This window comes from Scleropages formosus, chromosome 6 (genome assembly GCF_900964775.1).
Source record: "Scleropages formosus chromosome 6, fSclFor1.1, whole genome shotgun sequence".
In the NCBI taxonomy this organism is placed as follows: domain Eukaryota; kingdom Metazoa; phylum Chordata; class Actinopteri; order Osteoglossiformes; family Osteoglossidae; genus Scleropages; species Scleropages formosus.
The window spans coordinates 31,132,784-31,153,731 of record NC_041811.1 but is presented as its reverse complement, the minus strand read 5'-3'; the positions used below and the strand labels follow the sequence as shown (position 1 = coordinate 31,153,731).

General features: G+C 42.3%; 2 protein-coding genes and 1 non-coding gene across 3 annotated transcripts; 2 read left to right on the top strand and 1 right to left on the bottom strand.

The window, feature by feature from the left end:
* Positions 1-1,825: 1,825 nt before the first annotated feature.
* On the top strand, positions 1,826-8,345 carry srsf9 (serine and arginine rich splicing factor 9). Its single transcript, XM_018750405.2, has 5 exons — positions 1,826-1,966; positions 3,227-3,403; positions 3,719-3,891; positions 4,548-4,720; positions 7,279-8,345. The coding sequence occupies exons 2-5, from the start codon at positions 3,246-3,248 to the stop codon at positions 7,507-7,509; spliced, it is 735 nt and encodes a 244-aa protein (XP_018605921.1). The 5' UTR covers positions 1,826-1,966; positions 3,227-3,245; the 3' UTR covers positions 7,510-8,345.
* Positions 8,346-10,184: 1,839 nt separating this feature from the next.
* trnak-uuu (transfer RNA lysine (anticodon UUU)) lies at positions 10,185-10,257 on the top strand. The gene has a single exon. It is a non-coding gene; the product is annotated as a tRNA-Lys (tRNA).
* A 755-nt stretch (positions 10,258-11,012) lies between these two features.
* triap1 (TP53 regulated inhibitor of apoptosis 1) lies at positions 11,013-12,390 on the bottom strand. Its single transcript, XM_018751413.2, has 2 exons — positions 12,132-12,390; positions 11,013-11,948 (listed from the first exon to the last, which is right to left on the bottom strand). The coding sequence occupies exons 1-2, from the start codon at positions 12,276-12,278 to the stop codon at positions 11,871-11,873; spliced, it is 225 nt and encodes a 74-aa protein (XP_018606929.1). The 5' UTR covers positions 12,279-12,390; the 3' UTR covers positions 11,013-11,870.
* Positions 12,391-20,948: the final 8,558 nt, after the last annotated feature.

Here is a 20,948-nt window from a genome sequence, read left to right as displayed (position 1 = left end):
GTCATGTCAGATCTCATCATTGAAATGTTTTCTGTTTTTTTAATTGCATTTTATTCCCATTGCTACTGGAGAATGTCAAGATTTGAGCAGGGATGCAAAATATGATCTGTTGTGAGATGACCTGTCCTGACATTTCAGCCCCTAATACCTGTCTGTAAAAAAGTAGAGCAGTAGCAGAGCAGTGGCTACACTCATCTAAGAAAACCTAATGAAACTTTTATCAATATTTCAATGAACATATATATAAACGCCATTCTGTCTGGAACTGAGATTAACAGTATTTTCCAAAGTTTATGTTAGAGACCGATGGACCACTTTTTGCATTCCACACATATCACATGGCCTTCGCACCCTCAGCCCTGAACTCTGTTAACTATCTACCTTTCAATGAACTCTCAGCAATATTCAATAAAACACCAGCACTCTCTACTGGACAACAACAAAACATGAGAAATTAATCATAATGATACAGAAGAGCCCTCTTCATACCCTAATTCGTGTGTGCCACAGTGTAACATATGTATTCTAAATATATCATAATTTATAAAAAGACCCTGCTCTACCTGTCACAACTGTAAAACATGCATAGAAAATCAAACTGCGGTTCACCCATCCAAAACCATTAATCTTTCTTTCTTACTAATGAAAATAAAAAGGCAGGCAGTACTGTAAGTAGTGTATCTAGGAGTGTAAGTCACCGTGGTGAATAAGGTGTGCGGGCTAAAGACACTACATAGAGTTCATTGGAAGTTGCTTTGCAGAAAAGTGTCTGCTAAATAAAAAAGTGTAAATGTAATGTAAATGTACTGTACTGTATTTTGCTAAAGAAAGAACTGTGAAAAAGAATTTAGATTGTGAGAATAAAGCTCAATTTGTGGCACAGCATTTTTATCCTGGCTTATATATTATTAAAGTATTATTATTCATTAATTTACCAGATGCTTTTCCACAAAGCAACTTACAATGTGAGGGTTTTGTGCTAAGAAACTTACAACTATTTACCAAGTTATAGACCTGGATCTTTTTTACTTGATCAATTTAGAGTAAGTACACTGACCTAGGGAGGTATGGGGGTGCAGCAGGTTTAGCCAGGGCTTGCTGTGGGGTGGGTCTGGGGTTCAAATCCTGCTTGGGGTACCTTGCAGCAGACTGCTGTTCTGTGCAGCATGTGTCCCCTCCCTCTCTGGCCTTGTGCCCTGTGTTGCCAGGTTAGGCTCTGGTTTGCCATGACTCCACTTGGAACAAGCAGTTGTCAACATTTTGTGTGTACTTTGACCCAGGGTACTACAGTGAACCATGGGAGTCCAATCTGGGTCTACTTGATACTGCTCTAAACTACTTGCTTATTGTATTAAAACATTCAGAATGTACTGTGTTAAAGTATTGCATGTTATAAGAAAAGGGCTAAGAAAAATACCAAGTAGTATCTACTGTATAGCCAAAATAAGCCATCAAAAATCATAAACCAGTGCATGGCCATTGTATCTGAAATCCCTCATTTATATACACATATGTACACTAGGAAAGGGTCATGAAGGTAATAAATAAGGCTGCCTGCATTGTGACTCCCGAGAACCTTTTAACCTTTAACCTTCCTATGCTGCAAAATATGTTAAATTAATTAAAATTATTAAGTGGGCGTGGTCATATGACGTCACACAAACTGCACCGCCCATCTCCCCCACTCGTACCAAATTTCAACGTCGAGGCTTGTTGTTTACTGAAAGACTAATGTGTTTCTTCTTTATATAATAACTGATGTATTTTTATGCAAGTAAAGAAATTCACTGTAGTGTAATATGACGAAATAATTATCGTTTCCCGCGAAACAAAATGGAAAGCAGCCCGCTAACTCGACCTCCCTGCGTTCGGTCGGGTAAAACGGTAGAACGACTACTTCCTGTTCCGGGGAAGCCAAGCAGGCGGCCTGAGACGGGTCTTGAACACATCCGCAACCTTCGTTAAGGTGTGTGTAAAATAATCCATTTAGGCGAAAGTAGTAGGCGAATGCATGTCGCGACTAAGGAATGGTTTTCTTCACTCGGCCTGTTCTGCCTCCTTTTGCTCTTGCACTGGTTCCGGTCTCTAGATAAGGTTAGCTGCAGTAGCTAACTGTTTAGCAAGGACCAACAAAGAAGCTCGGTGTCGTTAGCAGCTCTAGCTACTACAGCCCGAGTCAGAGCGATATATATATATTATATATTTTTTTTTTTTTAATAAATTTTATGTTATTTATTTTTAAGTGATGGAGACGAGGCTTGCTCACTTCGGGGGATAGTGTAATATGACTCTGGTTTAGATAAGCTATCCAGCTACTACTACTAGTACTAGCTGTGTGTGTGTGTGTGTTAGTGTTAGCGATGTGTGTGGCCTCGTTTCGTTTAGGTCTGAGTCCCGCCATGGCATCATGGGTTCATTTCCTGTTAACTAGAGTGCCGGGCGCCGGAGAATGCGAGGAATAGACGGAAACTGCGGCACGCGACCACTGCGGAGCTCGCGAAAGCACCGCGGCGCGAGCTCTGCGGGCACCAAGCCTTAGCTTAGCGACTTGCTCTCTTCAGACCCTTCTTGTTTGACAGCATTCCCGCTGACTGAACTGAAGTGCACACGTTGCAACACCTTTTTCATATTTAAATTATTTTAAAATAGTTTGCGTGTGTAAGAAACTTTGCTTAGTTTGAGACTTCAGACATTTATTTTTAAGAAGTCATAGTAGAAACTGTACTCATCGCACCAACGCGTCAGACCTGAGGGAAACTGAAAGAAGGAAATACCTTTTTTTTTCTTTTTCTTTTCTTTTTTTACAGCATCATGTTCCAACCGGCGATTCTGTACATTTGTGAGGTTTATACACGTGCGTTCCTGAAAGTAATCGTGCCGTTAGTTATGAGCTTAAAAAGGGCATGTTTTTGGTTTAGTTAAGTGTAAACAAGCAAGGTTGGTTTGCAGATTTAGCTTACAGATTGGCTGGATTGATGTATTCATTCAGCTTTTGTTTGCCCACAGTTTTTATTATTACTTTAATTCCCCGGAGATGTTATTTCAGAAGGATACCCACTTGCTTGCACAAGTGCAGTTTTCCTGCTGTATTCAGCCAGATTTTGCTCAAGTAAAAACTGCACGGAACCAAATTTGGTGCTTTTGCTTAAACATCTGAGAGAGAGAGAAATTTGCATAGAAGTTGGTGCATTTCAACAGGTCCTTAATATTGTTCTTTTATTTTCAGGGCCAGCCCCAAAAGTGCCATGGCTGATGGAAGGATCTACGTAGGAAACCTTCCAACCGATGTGCAGGAACGTGACATTGAGGATCTCTTTTATAAATATGGCAAAATCCGGGAAATTGAACTAAAAAACAACCGGGGTACAATACCCTTTGCCTTTGTCCGCTTTGAAGATCCAAGGTTGGTGGGAAAGTTTGCATGGTGACAATAAGGGTCATGTTAACAGACGAGATCACGTTGATATGGTGCCGCTTGTGTTGCGGCTTCTCGTAATTTGACTGAACTGTATAAACTCGCTGAAGCTGTTAATGGGGTGCAGATGCACTTCTGCACACTGTAGTTTTTACATATGAATCAACTTGAAATCTGAAATAAGTACTGTGGATTGCATATATATTAGAAGCTGACTAAACCAAGGTGCTTGTGCCAGTGTATTTGTCTGAAGTTTCATACCTTGCTTTCCATGTCAATATGAATGTTTTTATTGCACTTCAGAGATGCAGAGGATGCAGTATATGGGAGGAACGGGTATGGCTTTGGAGACTGCAAGCTTCGTGTAGAGTACCCACGCTCCTCTGCTTCCAAATTCACTGGCCCCATGGGAGGGGGCCCACGGGGGCGTTTTGGGCCTCCAACTCGACGGTCTGAGTTCCGAGTCATAGTGACCGGTAGGTAAAGGTTATAAATGTGAATAACAGGCCTCTGTATGCAGTACTTATTGTTTTGAATAATGTTTTCTTAAAACTCTAGGCTGAATAACTTAGCAGCAGTTCTGTGGCTATCAAAATACCTATTTTTAGCCCAGTTTGAGGTTTACACAGCTACATTGTCATGATTACAATGCCCTTAAGTGTTTTCATACCTGACATTTGCATAGATGTGCTGAAACTTGAAAAATGTAATTGTCAAATTAGCACAGCAGATGTACTGTCACATTTGTGTCCCCTCAAGCAGTAGTAGAGCTCGGTGTTTCCCAGGTTTATGTATAACTTAATGCTGGGTATTAACTGTTGGATTTGATAAGTCTTGGCATGTGAGAACTTTATTCTCCTTTTTGAAATCTTTGGAATTAGTGAAAAGTAATGTGATGTCTTGGGTTTAAAGAAAAACACATGCCTTTCAAGTAGAAGACTGGTGTCTAAAGCCTAGTCTGTTTTTTAAAGTTTTTTTGTTAAAGCACCTAATTTGAATCTAATGATGGATGTGACAGTCAAAGCTTAAGGAAGCCTCAAGAAGAGATCAGTTAGATCAAAAATAGCATGTAACACTATGGTTACCAGGTTTTCCTGCATTGTGGCATTGAATCAGTTTCTTCTCTTGCCAGGCCTCCCTCCAACAGGCAGCTGGCAGGACCTGAAGGACCACATGAGAGAAGCAGGGGATGTGTGCTTTGCTGATGTCCAGCGTGATGGTGAAGGTGTGGTGGAGTTCCTCCGGAGAGAGGACATGGAGTATGCATTGCGCCGTTTGGACAGGACAGAGTTTCGATCACACCAGGTATCAACATCCTCCATGGTATTTTGCATAATTTTATATCGAGGCACCTGGTAGTGTTGTAGTTATGGACATGGATTGAAAGCTGAAGGTTGCAGCTGTAAACAGCACTACTGCTGTACTACCTCCGGAAAGGAAATCACTCTGAACTGCTTCAGGGAAAAATACAGAACTTTATCAGTATATCGGATACTGTTGCTTCATGTACGTGTCAGTTAAGCGACAGAATTATAATTTGGTTTCTTATCCACCAAATTAAGTGCCATCATTATTGCAGGCATGATTATTTTCCTGTAAAATTGAGAGGAGTTAAAGTGTGAGTTGTCATGCAAGTTTATACAGCAGTTAGGTAATGACAGAAGTCTGTCCACAAGAGATACTTTTCGACATTCTGTACTGAAAGGGATTCAGCATTTCTGAGGGAGAAAGAGCACACATTCCATCACACAAGAAACAAAACTGAGAACCTTTAGGCTTTTGATTCAGGAGCTCTCAAGCACTGAGCTGCCAAAGCAGCCAGAGGTGGACCAGCACAGCAGTTTTGCTGAGGAGTTGGGAGTAATCAGGCCCTGTAGAAATCAGGATGCAGATTTTTGGTTACAGCCAGCAACATGGTTAAAAGTCTTGATCTTGATAGAGGCAGCCAGAGGAAACCAATGGACAGAAATAAGGAGGGAGATATATGGGAGTGTGTTGCCAGGTCGAACACAACTAGGGACACAGAGTTCCGTATCACCTTGAGAGGCTTCACTGTTAAGACTAGAAGAGCAGACAGGAAGTTCCTTCGATTTTATGTTCCAGTTTGGGTTAACTTCTCTCCGGTGCAACAGCAGGATGCTCATGAAACTTGGATTGGCAACTGGGTTATAGGTTATTTTTTTTTTAGTTGCTAATGCCCTGACAGCAGTTGACATGCAAGGTAATACTTGTGCGGTGAACTACGTTTTTTTTTTTTTTTTTTTCTTCCCCCTTTTCATTATTAGCAATGGAAATAAACTGGGTCACAGCAACATTGAGACACCAGTATGCCAAGAAACTGCAAATACATACAGATACGTTTAGCAGGGGTGATGACAGTGGTGTCCAGTGCAGCTTGTGATTTCACAAAATATGGCCCATTAGAACATTTGTAAATTAATGCAGTAATACTCCAGTTATCGCTAAACTTACATACTAGGAACACGGAGTGTTAACCGGAACAACACCGAAAGGGGTCATTATAACATGTTTTATTAGGTGAAAATAATTTACTGACAGTTTCAAGGTTGTAGTTGCAGAACCTTTTGCCTATATGTTTGTAATTGTTCTTATGTATATTGCCCATTTTAAAGAAGGACTCACACCATCTTGACTCTCACTAGCTTCCAGCTGCTTTAAGACTTGAAGTTCATATCCAAGCAAATGCTTTTCCTTTGCATCTTTGATGCGGTTAGGTCACTAGCAGGCTTCTTTCGCCAGGTATGATGGGTGAAAAGCACTGAAATACTTGACAAACCATGTATATGTGTACTGACCACATATGTGTATTTTGCTCAAAGTGCCCTGAGTGACTAAATGTAAGTTAGCAATGATGCCGTAAAGACCACAGTTGACAAAATGAGGCGTTAGAGGAAAATATTTCCTTGCTGTCATATATAGTGGAAGTTCCATAATCCTGTGGGAATCCTGTACATGTCTCCATTATCAAGGCATTTTGGAGTACAGTCTCCAACTTAATTCAGAATTTCAAAATAACTGAAGAGTGGAGAATTGTCAGTGAGAAGATAAAATAAACTGATACTTTCAACAGATGTTGAAAAGTTGTTATAATTCAGTTAAATTTTTATAGCGCGCTCTTCACACAGTGACAGAGAGCGTTGGCATCTTTTGTGCCAATAGATTTGTCCGTGCCTTGCCAGAATAAAAATGCTAAACTTAATTTTTTTTCCATTAATCTGTTTTAGTTTCAAGCTGTCAGCAAAGCTGCTACATTTTTTTTCCCCTGTTTCTTTAACACATATGGTTAAAATTGCTTGGATACCAGAAAATTTAACCACAATGGTATTTGTAGAGGAACCTTCTTGTGTGGTTTATGGTAGTAAAATGCATTTCCTTGTCAAATGTGTAAGTGTACTCAAAAACAGAATTTTTCTCATTGGATTAAAAGGAATAAAGAGGGGGACAGTCAACTTTGTTTATCTTTTCAATAATAACCATCCTTATTAAGTGATACGGGGCTATAGAAGCAAGAATATTTTTGGAGGACACAAAATTGATGCTCCAGCTGACAACTGGTATGCAGCTCCGTACTGTAAAACTAATACAGAGCACACCTGCAGCTGGTTGCTTAGTCTTCTGTGGTGTTTCAGTTTTCAGTTATTGGCCATGGCAGTTAATAGTAAAATTGCTTTCTCTTAAAGCAAAACTGTACCAAAACTGTATAGTGTAATAACTGTTTTTGGCATTTATTTTTTTATCTCAATTCACAGTGCTGAAATCAGTTTAAAGATTGTGCAGGGTCATGCTGATTGGGCAACTGGTGTGAGACTGAAAACCCAATGTTTGGTTATGCTGTCCTGCAGGGAGAGACTGCCTTCATTCGAGTCCATGAGGAGAGGGGTTCCAGCTGGGGTCGTTCGCGATCCCGTTCCAGGTCCAGGGGACGGTATTCGCCCCCCTACCAAAGCAGGGGCTCCCCGCCACCCCGCTACCAGTCCCCGCCTCCCCGTCGACACTCGTTGTCCCATCATAGCCCTCCTCCACGTCGCCTTCCCATGCAGCATCACAGCCCACCCCCACGCCACTACCGGTAAACTCTGAGATTGGATCCAGTAGATGTTTGGAGGTTTTTTGTTTCCCACAATCCATTTTTTCCCCTCCTGTTCCCACCTGTGTTTTACTTACATTCCACAATCAGGACTGTCCCCAGAAATCTGCATCTTCAGCGTGTCATCGCAGCAAGACAACTTTGGCGACCAGTTGAGGCTTCAGATTCTAGATTTTTTATTTTTTCCCCCCGCTCCCTTCTTTCTGTTGTTGTTTAAATGCCTCAGCAGGTTGTTGGAGAGTCAAAGACTGGGTTTGCGTATGCATGCGCGTACACGTATGTGACGATGCAGTTTTAATCAGCCGGATTAGAATACACCGCACAGCGTGAAAATAAATTTCTCATTAACAATCCCTTTTTAATTTAATTTTTTTTTCTTTTTGTAAACATGTTTCTGAGGCCTGGTTGTGTTGTGGAATCTAGGGTTCTAGTCCTTTCTGGAGTGACCTGTTTTCCAGTGGTCATCTTCCATCTAAAATGTCTTTCTGTGATTTTTTTTTTCTTTTTTTTTTTTTTTTTTTTTCTTTTGTTTTAAATAAAAGTGGCAAAAAATCTCTCCTTCTGAAGTTGGTTGTTTATGATCTATAGTTTTTTTTTCTTCCCCTTATAAATGTAATCACTTTAACTCCTCACTGTGATGAACTCCATGGACAGGACTGCTGAAAATTGTCATTTTGGGTATTACCTGTATCCAACATGATGGCCCTCCACTGTGATAAGATGTTATGGTTTATATGTGCAAAACAGTATATATACACGTGTTAATTTTTTTTTACATGTACCAATTACTGTAGCAGTAGAACTAATCTCAGTTTACAAAACATACACCACGTGACAGAGTTTTTAGATAGTTCATATTTGCTGAGTAAATGGGTAGAGTAAATTCTCTGCTAAATATTTAGCCTCTAAAGAACTGGTTTGCATTCTGAGGACAGGAAGTGGTATTGTGTGAGTAGATTCTTAAAAGCTTTTTCTAATAAATGACTACTTCCACTCTGTTAAATGTTAGTAATGTGCAAGATTATTAAAGCGATAAAGCAGAACTATTAAAAGTGGTGGTGGTACCAGTCAAAAGTTTGAGTACAATTGCCAGAAACTCTTCCATGAGGCATCTGGTTAATAAGAAGAGATGTGGAGCACTTGTGGGTGGCCTTCCTTTCACCCTTCTGTCCAGTTTGCCCCATACATATATTACCCAGGTATACTCAGTTTTGAGAGACATTTTAGGGAAAGGCGGTTGAGTGACAAGGGAGCTAAGTTGAAACCAACCCCAAGTGCCATGGTAAGCAAAGGCCTGAAGGACTGCAGACTGGGAGCTTCAAATGGCAGAGTGTCTGCGGCCAACAGGAACTGAGAGGTTCCCCTTGATTTAAATAGTCTCCCTCCTTCCGAAGCACTTCAGTTCTTTCTAAACCATTGCTACACTGAAACATATTTTACAAAGGACAATGACACAGCGAGTAGCGCTGCTCTCTGAGTGCCTGGGTGGTGCGAGAGGACATGGGTTCGATCACTGCTCAGTCTGTGTGGAGTTTGCATGTTCTCCCTGTGTATATATGGGTTTCCTCCAGGTGCTCTGGTTTCCTCCCACAGTCCAAAGACATGCTGTTCAGGTTCCGCATAGTGTGTGAGTGACAGAGAGAGCGTGTGTGTTCCACTGATGTATGGATGAGTAACCCAGTGTAAGTAGTGTAAGTCACCACGGTGAATAAGGTGTGTGGGCTGATAACACTACATAGAGTTCGCTGAAAGTCGTTTTGGAGAAAAGTGTCTGCTAAATAAATATAAGATGTGTCAGTACATAGTGCTACTTGAAGGAATGTGAACCCCTTGTGTCCCTTAGTTTTTACCAGGGAATTTTTTATTTGGAATCAGTGTTTCTCATCTAACATAATAGGTGTGTAAGACCAATTCCACACACATGACATATTTCTTTAGAGGAAATCATGTGCGTAGTAGGAACACACGAGTAGTGCAGGTGTAAAAATAAATGCAGCCCAAGTAGGTAAGTAGAATCAGCTGTGTAGATCATAATTTATTCATTGTATATGTTTATTTTAATATTTTATACAAGAATAATACTATAGGTGCTCGTACTGACGGTGGCTGATTCCGTACCACCAGCAACTATTCATTTCGACTTGTGCTAACGGTGTATTTTTATTTTTTGCGAAATGATCGAAAGAGTTGTGGGGGCAGTAAATGGAGACTCCGCCCGTCAGTCACACAGACGCCGGGAGCCCCAACCCGAGCTCCGGGCAGGAGGACGTTGTTCAGGCGGGTTTTGGCGGAGCTCCGCGGGTGGAGCCGCTGGCGAGTTTCGTACCGATTTCGCACACAGTTCAGAACTCGAGCGTTTAACTTAAAAGCTGTCAAAAAGGAGCAGTTAAAACTCTTACTCTCCAGTCTGTGTGAAGGAAGCGTCAGTCAGTGTTTTCATCTAAATTTCATCTCATTCTGTATTTGTATCCCCCTCGCTGTTTTTTTTCCTTATTTCCACACAATTTTCTGTGTTGTTTCTGCGCTTTGTACTGTTTTGTTTTAATGAAAAACTGGTCTTATACACTTTCGCTCCTAAAATGAGAAGCGCACTTTGCCTTCAGCGCTATGAGTTCCCGCGCTTTAAGGGAAGTAGCAACGCAAAGGGAAGTTGCAGCACGAGCCCGGATAGCTCAGTCGGTAGAGCATCAGACTTTTAATCTGAGGGTCCAGGGTTCAAGTCCCTGTTCGGGCGGAAGCTTTTAGTACTTATAAAAAGGTCGTTTTTAAGGACATGATGGGCTAGTTGAGGTGCGGACCGAACATTTTCAGGTAGCAACTGACGTGAACTCGGGTTTGGGAACAAATAAGAACCCAGTTTTAGAGCATGAGCTGAAATGTAATTTAAACGCATCTGATGCTTTTCTCCAAAGTGACCTATAATGTTGAGTTACTTATAATTATTTATCCATTTATATGCCGGCAAGGTAATTTTACTCAAGCCTTGAGGATAAGTATCTTACTCAGAGACACTGATGCTAGAGGTGGGATTCAAACTTACAACCTTTGGGTCCAGAAACAGCAGCCTTAGCCTCTACACCACCAGCTAATGAAAGAGTAACTCCCTTCTGGCAACAATAAGACACATAACAATATAGCATTGATGGATTCACACACTGTTTGATATACTGCTCAGTGGCAGGTGTTGGTGCCTTGTAGGTTCTGACCTTAGTTTGGACATGGGTTTGAATCCAGCTGTTCGTGTGCCAAATTCATCTGTGTTTTCACTGAAATCTAAACGTGTTTGGGTCAAACGGTGATTTGAAATTTATATTCTCCGTGTATGTTGTTGCCCTTCAGTACCGCTGTCCTATTCCGTGTGCACCGTTTCTAGGATAAGCGCCAGACCACCACGACCCTGCACCCTACTGCAGTTATTCGCAGAGGTTATTTCTTGTGGAGGTAAAGCTTTTGAGAGATAATCTAATATTTATTGCTGAATGTGTTTGGGTGACATTCAGGTGCTGCACACAAAGAAGTCAAATTAATCATTAATTAACAACAGAACACCATTAATAGATAAATACAAATCAAATTTAACACAGTAAAACTATTATCTGGGGGGGGTCTTTATGACCCTTTAGCCTGTTTTACTGCTTCAGATTTAATCTCCATCTCTCGTATTTAAAAACGATGTTTAATAAGCCATTCCAAGGCTTCACAGAAATCCATTCGGCATCAAAACATTTATGTCATACAGGACCCAAATGTTAACAAGTGAACCTTTCTTTTAACACAGTCCACCCAGTCGCACGTACCCAGTCTGTACGAAGATAAAATAAGCGGAAGACATTAAAGATGGACACAGACAACAGGCATAACGTTCATAAACGCGCTTCTTCCACCACTGTAGAGATCATTACATTCAAGGATTGAGGTCACTTGTCCCGAGGAATCTCGCACTGTCCGCCCCAAGGTTTAGGTCTTGTAGATGACGTCCTCCTCTCCAGCGGCCTAACAACTTGTCATGTTGGGGGGGGGGGGACAAGAAAACATGACCAAATATTTGTGGTGGGGGCTCGCATTTGGTTTGCTTGAATATCGGGGGACAGATGTACGCCGGCCTGTGCTCTACTGTACAGCTCATGATGAAACCTCGGCGGTAAAGACAACAGCCAAACCATCTCCATTTTGCAGGTGACACTTTTTTAGAAAAAAGAAAAAAAAAAAAAATTGGGAGAAAGTATCAGATCTTTTAGTCTCTTTGGCGTCCTCGAGGACTGGAGAACGACGGCTACAGAGTCGCTCCTCCCACGCGCTGCCCACGTGACCGAGGTGCGCCGCTCCGGCGTGACCTTCCACCCCCCTTCAGCTTTCTGGCTTCTCTTTGTTAGGTCCCATGAATTCCACCCCGTCAATGGGGATGTCTTTGTCTTTAATGGCTTTCTGTGTGGACAGAGAAAACGCCACATGATTTCACATGATCGCAGAAGGAATGTGGAATATGAAAGGGTACATAAACGGAAGTAAAGGTCAACAAAGAAAATACGGCTACGTATATCATGAATAATAAAGCCGTATATACAAACAAAAAACAATATGTACGAATGGTCAGTTAGGGACGTTCACCTGAACGCACAGCTGATACTTCTTGAACATCTCCGTACATGGGTCGCCGCTTCGGTCACCTTTTAAGAATTTTTCCGCGAACCATCGATTGAAGCATTGATCATATTCCCTTTTCAGCTCCGTGCAGCCCTCTCCGACACTATTCATCCTCAAAATACAAACGAAATGCCTAGAAGCGTTACGATTCCTAGAATTTTTCTTTTAAAATGCGTCCCGACGCCTTGGCTTTACCACGTGGTTGTCATTTGCCTCACTCGACGTCGCGTTATGATGACGTCATCGCGGTCGCACGACACGAAGCAATTGGAGTTTTCGCTCGTCACTGGTGACCGTCATGGAAGTGGTGCTGTTGTCAGACAAGCGCCCTTTCTCCAACGCATCATATGTCAGTATTTTTGTTTCTTAAATATTTTTATGCTTACGAGATGCCTAAAATATAGTGTGTTGATCGTATTTTTTTTTTAAATAAAGTTAGCGTGGGCGGTTCGTCTTGACTTGTTTAGCTGTGAAAGAATTAAGAATTTTTAATTCTTAATTTTGAATTAAGAATATTTCATTATTAAATACTGTGAAAAATAAATGGCTCTCGTGTCTCTTCTCTACCTCGATCTCTCTGTCCTCCCTGCCCTTGGTGCCTTTGTTGTGTGTCAGACCTGTTAACAATCATGTACGTGCAAGTTGAAGTTCCTGTTTAACTTTTCTCTCTTTGTCTGTGGCTATGCTCAAGGGCAAACGGACGCGACTGAAATATCCCATACCCCCCCCCCCCCCCCCGCATCCTCTCTATATGTATAACCAGTCACAGTGTTCTGTTGTTTAACATTACCTTTTATATATAGTTTTGTCCCTAGACCCCGACTCACTTTCTAAACCAATGAGAGCTTATTTCTTTGTTCTGCAAAATAGTACATAATCTTTGTGAACATACAATAAACTTGAGGAGGATTTGGAGCGAAACACGCTGCTTGTTCTTGTGTCCTACTCCTCCCAGTGATGATCACCGGTCTCTGGTGGTGTCCGGACGGCTCCGAGGTGGCAGAAGGCCGAGATAGAAATTAAAATAATTTCTAATCATAATCTTAACAAATACCTAAACGACTTGAACACAACTCTTGTTTGTAGCATTTGTGTACGTCCAGGCGTTCTTGGTTTTCACAAGGTGTCGTAGTATTCTGAAAACAGGAAACTTAATGGTAAATAATAGCAATTGTGCGGTAAATTTAGGAATGTTACTCAATCAGTGGAATAGTACACGCTCCGCAATTGTGCCACGATCTCACTGTTTGCGCTTGACTTGTGGTCATTTAAAAAAAGGTGTTGTTTCTATATTTGCATGAACCATTTCAAATCATCCATCCAGAGAGTTCTCATGCAGTTCAGGTGAACAGGTGATGCTAAAATCACCCATAATGTGGGTCAGTCAATGAGAGAGGGGGTGTGCGTGGCTATCCTACAACTGAGTGAGATCCAGGGCCCTTTCTGCAGGTCACCAACATTCTTCACTAGCTGTAACATGGTGGGAAAATGAATCCAGAATGTAGTGAGAAGGCAGTTAAAAACCTGTAATTTCACTTAAATTCCCAGACTTTTATCTACTGCATGAAACTGTAAGGCTTGGTGTGTCATGTGTGTCAATTCACTGATTTTTTTGGTTGAAAAAGGGAAGTAGCGTAAAGGCAACTTCTGCTTTCTATTTGTAGCCATAACAAAAAAGTTTATCTGGGCCCAAGTTATGCTGCCATTTATCCACTGATTTCTGCACTGAGAACCTCAGTACAGTAAGAAATAGCTGACAGTTGGTCCACATCGATTTACTTAGAAAGCATACATGGGCTGTTTTCTTTTGCTCAGAATTTACAGGCGATGGGTATAATTTTATTCTGTGCCCCAGAGGCCAAAGTGCAGCAGCTGCTTAAGGCAAGCCCTTGGCAGACTTTTGACATACTGTTTATTGACAAGGCCTGGCGACACTGTTGGCCCTGTGCATTCCACAAGCATCGGGATGTAAATGCTATATCCTATGATGAAAATAATCATTGAGAATATTAGAACACTGTGGATGGGATACATTCCACTGCATGGCTTTTACTTTGTTAATTTTTTATTAACTTCAAACAGCATGTGCAACATTTGTTAGCGTATACCTAATTTCAGTTTGCTACATAAGGGATGTGCCTTGATTTATTGATTGGAACAGTTCTGTAAAAGTCTCTGACATAGCTGTAGTAAAAATAGGCCAAATGACTTCCATTAACTTCAGGCTACATTGAATTAAAAGCACTTTTAAATGACTGAAAAAACATGCCTCTACAAATTTAACTTGAAGGTTTTCACCAATATCTTCCATACACATGCAAAATTTTTCTACTGTGTTGTAGATCACAGACACTCACGAATGCTAGACAGGAGCTGTAAATGCTGTCAGTGAGTTACATGTATATTTATTAATTTAGCAGGCATTTTTGTCCAAAGCGACATACATCTCAGCAAAAGTACAATTTATGCATTACATTAAGAGAAAGAGACATAGCTGCAGACATGTGACTCAAGTAAACCCACTTTGTTACCTACCACTTGCTGCACCGAGGTTCATCGTTCAAGTAGGTGCATAAAACACAGGATAGAGAAATCCTGACACACATACGCTGTCCGAAACCGCTTGTCCCATACAGGGTCGCGGTGAGACGGAGCCTAACCCGGCAACACAGGGCAGAGGGCTGGAGCGGGAGAGGACATACCCAGGATGGGACGCCAGTCCGTCACAAGGCCCCAAGCGGGACTCAAACCGCAGACCCACCGGAGAGCAGGACCCGGTCAAACCCACTGCGCCACCGCACCCCCCACCAAATCCTGATTCCCACCCTTTTTTTTTTTTTTAATATAAGATACATAAACAAGCAAATACAATGTCGGAGTAGTGGCTGATTAAAGACTTTATCTAGTGATGCTCATGAAGCTATGGTGCATGAACAATTACACCATAAATGAGCTGGAGAGATCTTGGGCAAAGTGGGTCCAGAAAAAGTGAGTTTTCAGACCCTTCTTGAATGTAGTCAGAGTTTCCACAGTTCTGAGTGAGAGGGGAAGGTCATTTTACCACAACGGAGCCAGAACCGAGAACCTCTGAGCTTTACTTTTCGTGCGCAGGACCACCAAGCAAGCAGAAGTAGACGAGTGAAGGGGTCTGGCTGGAGTGTAGCGGTTGATTAAGTCTTGTAAATAGCTGGGAGCAGTTCTATTGATGCATTTGTACACAGTAACCAGGGTTTTGAATTTGAATCGGTCAGCTATAGGAAGCCAGTGCACAGAAATGAGTAGAGGAGATATGTGGGAACGCTTTGGCAAATCAAACGCAACTCATGCAGCAGCATTCTGTAAAAGCTGCAGAGGTCTGATGGCAGTAGCAGGAAGGCCACACAGGAGAGAGTTGCAGTAGTCCAGACGAGAAGTCACCATGGTCTGGACAAGCAGTTGGGCTGAGTCAGTTGTGAGGTATGGACAGATCCTACGAATATTATGTAGAATGTATCTGCAGGACCGGTTGTGGCTTCGATGTGCTGAGAGAATGACAGACTTGTATCAATTGTTACTCCCAGACTCTTAGCCAAGGAGGTAGGCGAAATGAGTGAGTTGTTCAGTTTGATCGACAGATCGTGACAGGAGGACAGGCCAGCTGGGAGGCAAAGAATCTCTGTTTTGGAGAGGTTGAGTTGGAGGTGGTGATCAGACATCCATGAAGAGATGTCCGACAGGCAGGCAGCAAGGCGCGTGGAGATATCTGACACACCAGGTGGAAAGGATAGGAAGAGCTTGGTATCATCAGCATAGCAGTGATATTTGAATCCATGGGAGGCTATGACCGGACCGAGGGAGAAGGTGTAGATCGAGAAAAGAAGAGGACCCAATACCGAGCCCTGTGGAACACCGGTTGAGAGAGCCAGAGGAGAAGAACGAGAGCTCCACCAGACCACTTGATATGATGTCAGATAGGTAGGACTCAAACCATCTTAGTGCCACACCTTTGATCCCAAGCTGGTTAAGAGAGGGGAGTAGAATCCGGTGACTGACAGTGTTGAATGCTGCAGACAGATCGAGGAGGATGAGGACCGAGGAGAGGGAGGCAACTCTAGTAGCTTGGAGAGCATCAGATACTGCCAGAAGGGCTGTCTCAGTGGAGTGACCAACTTTGAAACCAGACTGATAACCATCAAGGAGATGGTTCTGAGTGAGGAAATCAGACAGTCGTTCACAGGCTGCTCACTCTAGGGTTTTAGACAGGAAGGAGAGGAGAGAGACCGGTCTGTAATTTTCAACCAGATTGGGATCCAGGGAGGGTTTTTTTTTTTTTAACAGAGGTGAAATTAGAGAGGCTTTGAAGGCAGCTGGGAAACAGCCAGAGGAGAGCGAGGAGTTGAAGATCTTAGAGATGAAGGTGGAGAGTTGCAGGGAAATGTTCAGGAGGAGTGACGATGGGATTGGATCAAGCAAGCAGGTGGTGGCTCTGCACAATATCAGGAGGTCAAAGATTTCAGATTCAGAGAGCAGCTTGAATTTGGAGAGGATACCTTCGCAGGGAGATCCAGCGCGAACTGAGTAGGTTGCTGCTGAGAACTTGTCGGCGATTGCTTTGACTTTGTCTCTGAAAAACAAAGCAAAGTCGTCAGCAGTGAGAGAAGAGGGAGGAGGAGGTGGCAGGGGACACAGAAGGGATGAGAAGGTCGCAAAGAGTCTGTGTGTTTTTTTTTAGATGCAGACTGTCTTTTGTTGTGGAAGAAGGAGGTTTTAGCTGAAGAGACAGCAGATTGAAAAGCAGCTAAGAGTGACTAGTAGGCATCCAGGTCTGATGGAGTTTTGGTTTTACGCCATCTTCGCTCTGCAGCCCGCAGTTTGGTCTTGTTAGCACGTAACGTATCAGACAGCCACGGGGTAGCAATGGGGCAAGCTAGTCTAGAAGATAGAGGACAGAGAGAGTCAAGGGAGAAAGATAGGGCAGAGAGGAAAGTGTTAGTGGCATCATTTCTAGACAGATCCGAGAATTGTGCAGCAGAAGGGAGAGTGGCCAGAGTAGCAGAGGCAAAGCAGGAAGGTGAGAGAGATTTTAAGTTGCGGCAAAAGGTGACAATGGGTGCAGAAAGAGACGAGGAGTTATTGGTGAGACAGAGTTGAAAGGAAATGAAGAAGTGGTCAGAGACATGCAGTGGAGTGACAGAGGGGACAGGACAGCCATAGTTGCAGGAAAATACAAGGTCAAGACAGTTGCCTGCTTTGTGAGTAGCAGGGGATTGGGACAGGGAGAGATCAAAGGACTGTAGGAGCAACAGAAGGCTGCTTGTATGAATGTCATCAACATGCAGTTTGAAGTCACCCAGGACAAATCAACAGAGAGTTTTCCCCTGGCAGAGAGCTCAACAAGATGTCAAGGTCATCCAAAAAGTAGCCGAGAGGGCCAGAAGAGCGATAAAGGACAACCACAACAAGAGTGACTGGGATGGTGATAGAGACAGCATGTCATTCAAATGAGGACAGATCATGCAAGTGAAGAGGAAGAACAGAGTATTCCCACTGGGGAGAGATGAGCAGGCCTGTGCCCCCACCTCTGCCGGAGGAACAAGAGGTGTGAGAGAAGGAGTAGTTAGTGGAGAGTGTTGCAGGTGTGGCTGAGTTATCTGGGGTGATCCAGGTTTCAGTTAGGGCCAGGAGATCCAGTGAGAGATGGGAGGCGTAGGCTGGTATGAAGTCAGCCTTTCTCATAGCGGACTGGCAGTTCCGGAGTCCCATGGAGAAAGTAAAGCAAGATGGAAAGTTTGACAGGTGAGGATAGACCAGGTTGCTGTAGCAGCGAGAGCACCCAGATCTCCCGCGGTGACGAAGTCACACAGCTCACCTACCGTAAAAGACTTTGATGGTCGACATGTTCGACGCATGATACCTTATGGACAACTGTGCCGGTGACCTTCCTTGATGGACTGACTCCCACAGGTAGACTCCCTTGTCTTTGCATCCCAAGTCTTTGCACCAAGGGGCTGCCACTACAGATCACCAGCCGCTATTTAAACCAGGCTAATGCCTATCAACTGCCATTCCTAACCGAAACTACTCCAACAATGGCGACCAAAACAACCAACCAAACAGACGCGATTAATCGAACCACGGAGTCACGCCCACTCCCCACTAAGGGACACAGAAATGATCCGGACAACGTGCACCCTAACAAACCACTAAATACTATTTAGCAAACAAAATAATTACAGTGCCACGGAACATTACACAGACACACAACCGACTGCATCTATGAAGCCGCACAGCTACACAACACGAATGTGCGTTGGGAAAAAGCAGTAGCAAAACAACTACACTTACCTAAAACACCATGAACAGCAGCGACGCACCTCCAACGCAAAATATAATACACAATGAGTTCGGTGAACCTGGTCCCTCACGCCAATTCTGGTTGGATGCTCTCAGCATCTTCAAAAATCCTTAACTTGAGTGTTTGTAACATGAGGACCCAGTGTACCATCGATATCAGATCTTAGCTTAATGTTGTAATTTTTGTGAATGATGACCAACTGCCTCAAATACACTATAAACATGATAATGCTATTGGACAGAATATTTAAAGCACGGTATAAGAATTTTTGCACAGCAGACTTTCAGAAAGGAAATGCTGGTGATCCAAAGAAAGAAGTTCATGAACTTTTCAGTGAATAGTGAATGAATGACCATAAAATACTTGCACAACTGGACAAAAAGCACAGCAAACACTGGGCATAAAGCCAGTGGTATTCAACACACTGTACATCAATCAATAAGCTATTTGTGTCAGTAGAACTATTACATCTGTAGAAATAAAAATTACACTGGGTATTTTAAAATATACAGAGGGTGGACAAAATAATGTAAACACCACATGAGAAAGGAGTTTATCTTAAGTAATTAAATCATAGCTGCAAATGCAGCAGTAAAGGTGAGTCATATAAGGTTGATCGTCAGCTAGCAGGATGTATCAGCTCTAAAAGAGAAAAGGTCTAACAACTGGCACTTTTGTAATGTGCCTTTTCAAAGCAATCTGAGGTAGCCAACAGAGTTGCAAACAGGCCAAATCGTTGTGTTTGAATGGAAAGTGCATCGTTCACAAACACAGCAAAATTATTTAAGGTGTCAAGAGTAACAATCTGAAAAAATGCAAGCAAACAAACCTCAGTTTTAAGTAATGTTTACTCTAGTTGAAATCCCGATATTCTAACCATTAGATTGAATGAATCATTTAGCTGATGCTTTTCTCCAAAGCAACTTACAATGTTAAGGTTAGTACAAGCTTACAATTATTTACTGATTTATAAAGCTGGGTAGTTTTACTGGAGCAATTTAGGGTAAGGACCTTGCTCAAGGGTACTACAGCCAAAGCTGGGGATTGAACCTGTGGATCCAGAGGTAGTAGCTCTGACCACTATGCTATCAACAGTCCCCTGAATTTTAACCAGCACTCTTTCATCAAATGCCAACATTCAACTTGGGATAAGGAATTCAAAACCTGAATCCCAGAGTAAGAATAATACTGTCAGTAACCTTTCACCATATTTCCTGCATCTGCACAGGTTTACATTTGGAGAAAGCCAATGGATCCCTTCAATCCACAATGTCTATTCGTACTGTTAAATATAGCATGAGCTCCATAATGGTATAGACAGCCATCTTTTGGGAGTCATAATGTCCAAGGAATGTGAGGGCATTTTACAGGACCCCATAGTGCAAAACTTTTCCCTCATGATCATATTCCAAGATGATGATGCCCTCATACAGACTGCTAAACAAATTCTACACATTTCATAGCCTATCCAGTAATCAGATGTAAACATCAGTAAATCTTTATGGGAAGTTCTGCATTGCAGATTGTAGAGTAGATTTCCACCTCTTTCCCTCAAAAAACAAGAGGCTTTTCTTTTTGAAGAATGGTTCAATATCCCATTACACACAGTTCAGGACTTGTTTGACAGCATTCCAAAGAAGAATGAAGCTGTTTTGATGGAAAAGGCTCTCTTTCTTTTTAGGTCCTTGATCTCAAAATACTGTTAGTATAATGATATTTATACATTGCTTATACGTATATTACTTTTGTTTCTGTCATTTTGTCCTCCCCCTGTCTTAAAATAAGTGTAAATCAATTCTTCTTTCAAATTCTGTAATTCTGTCTGGATATACTACTAGAAAAATACACACACGCTGGCTGTCCCGAGCAGCATCGCGCGGCAAGTCGGAGCCTAAGCCGGCAACACAGGGCACAAGGCTGGAGGGGGCGGGAACACACCCAGGATGGGATGCCAGTCCATCACAAGGCACCCCAAGTGGGACTCTAACCCCAGACCTACCAGAAAGCAGGACCTGCACAAACCCGCAGCCACCACACCCCCCTTACTAGAAAAATAAGTATCTTAAATAATTCTTCATTTGTGTTGTCCTATAAGCATAAAAAATGCAAAGTATGTTTTTAACGACAGAGTGTAGAATAATAGTACTGGACCTAACATTAAGGTTAATCTACATCACAAAAATCAAAGTCTGTGCTTCCAGCAATGGATTACATAAGAATAGTGGCATTGTGTATAAAAATACACGTGCCAAAATACACATCAAAATGTGCTACACTTGAAAAAATCCCCGGGTGAGAATTCTTCTATATTTTCGTGAAAACCATTTAAAGAGGTCGCTACATTAAGGCTTACTCCATTTCTTGTGTTGGTGATATAAAATATTCAGATATTATATAGGCATGACAAATAGGAGCAAGCCCGCGTGTAACTCCTAATATTGCTGGTT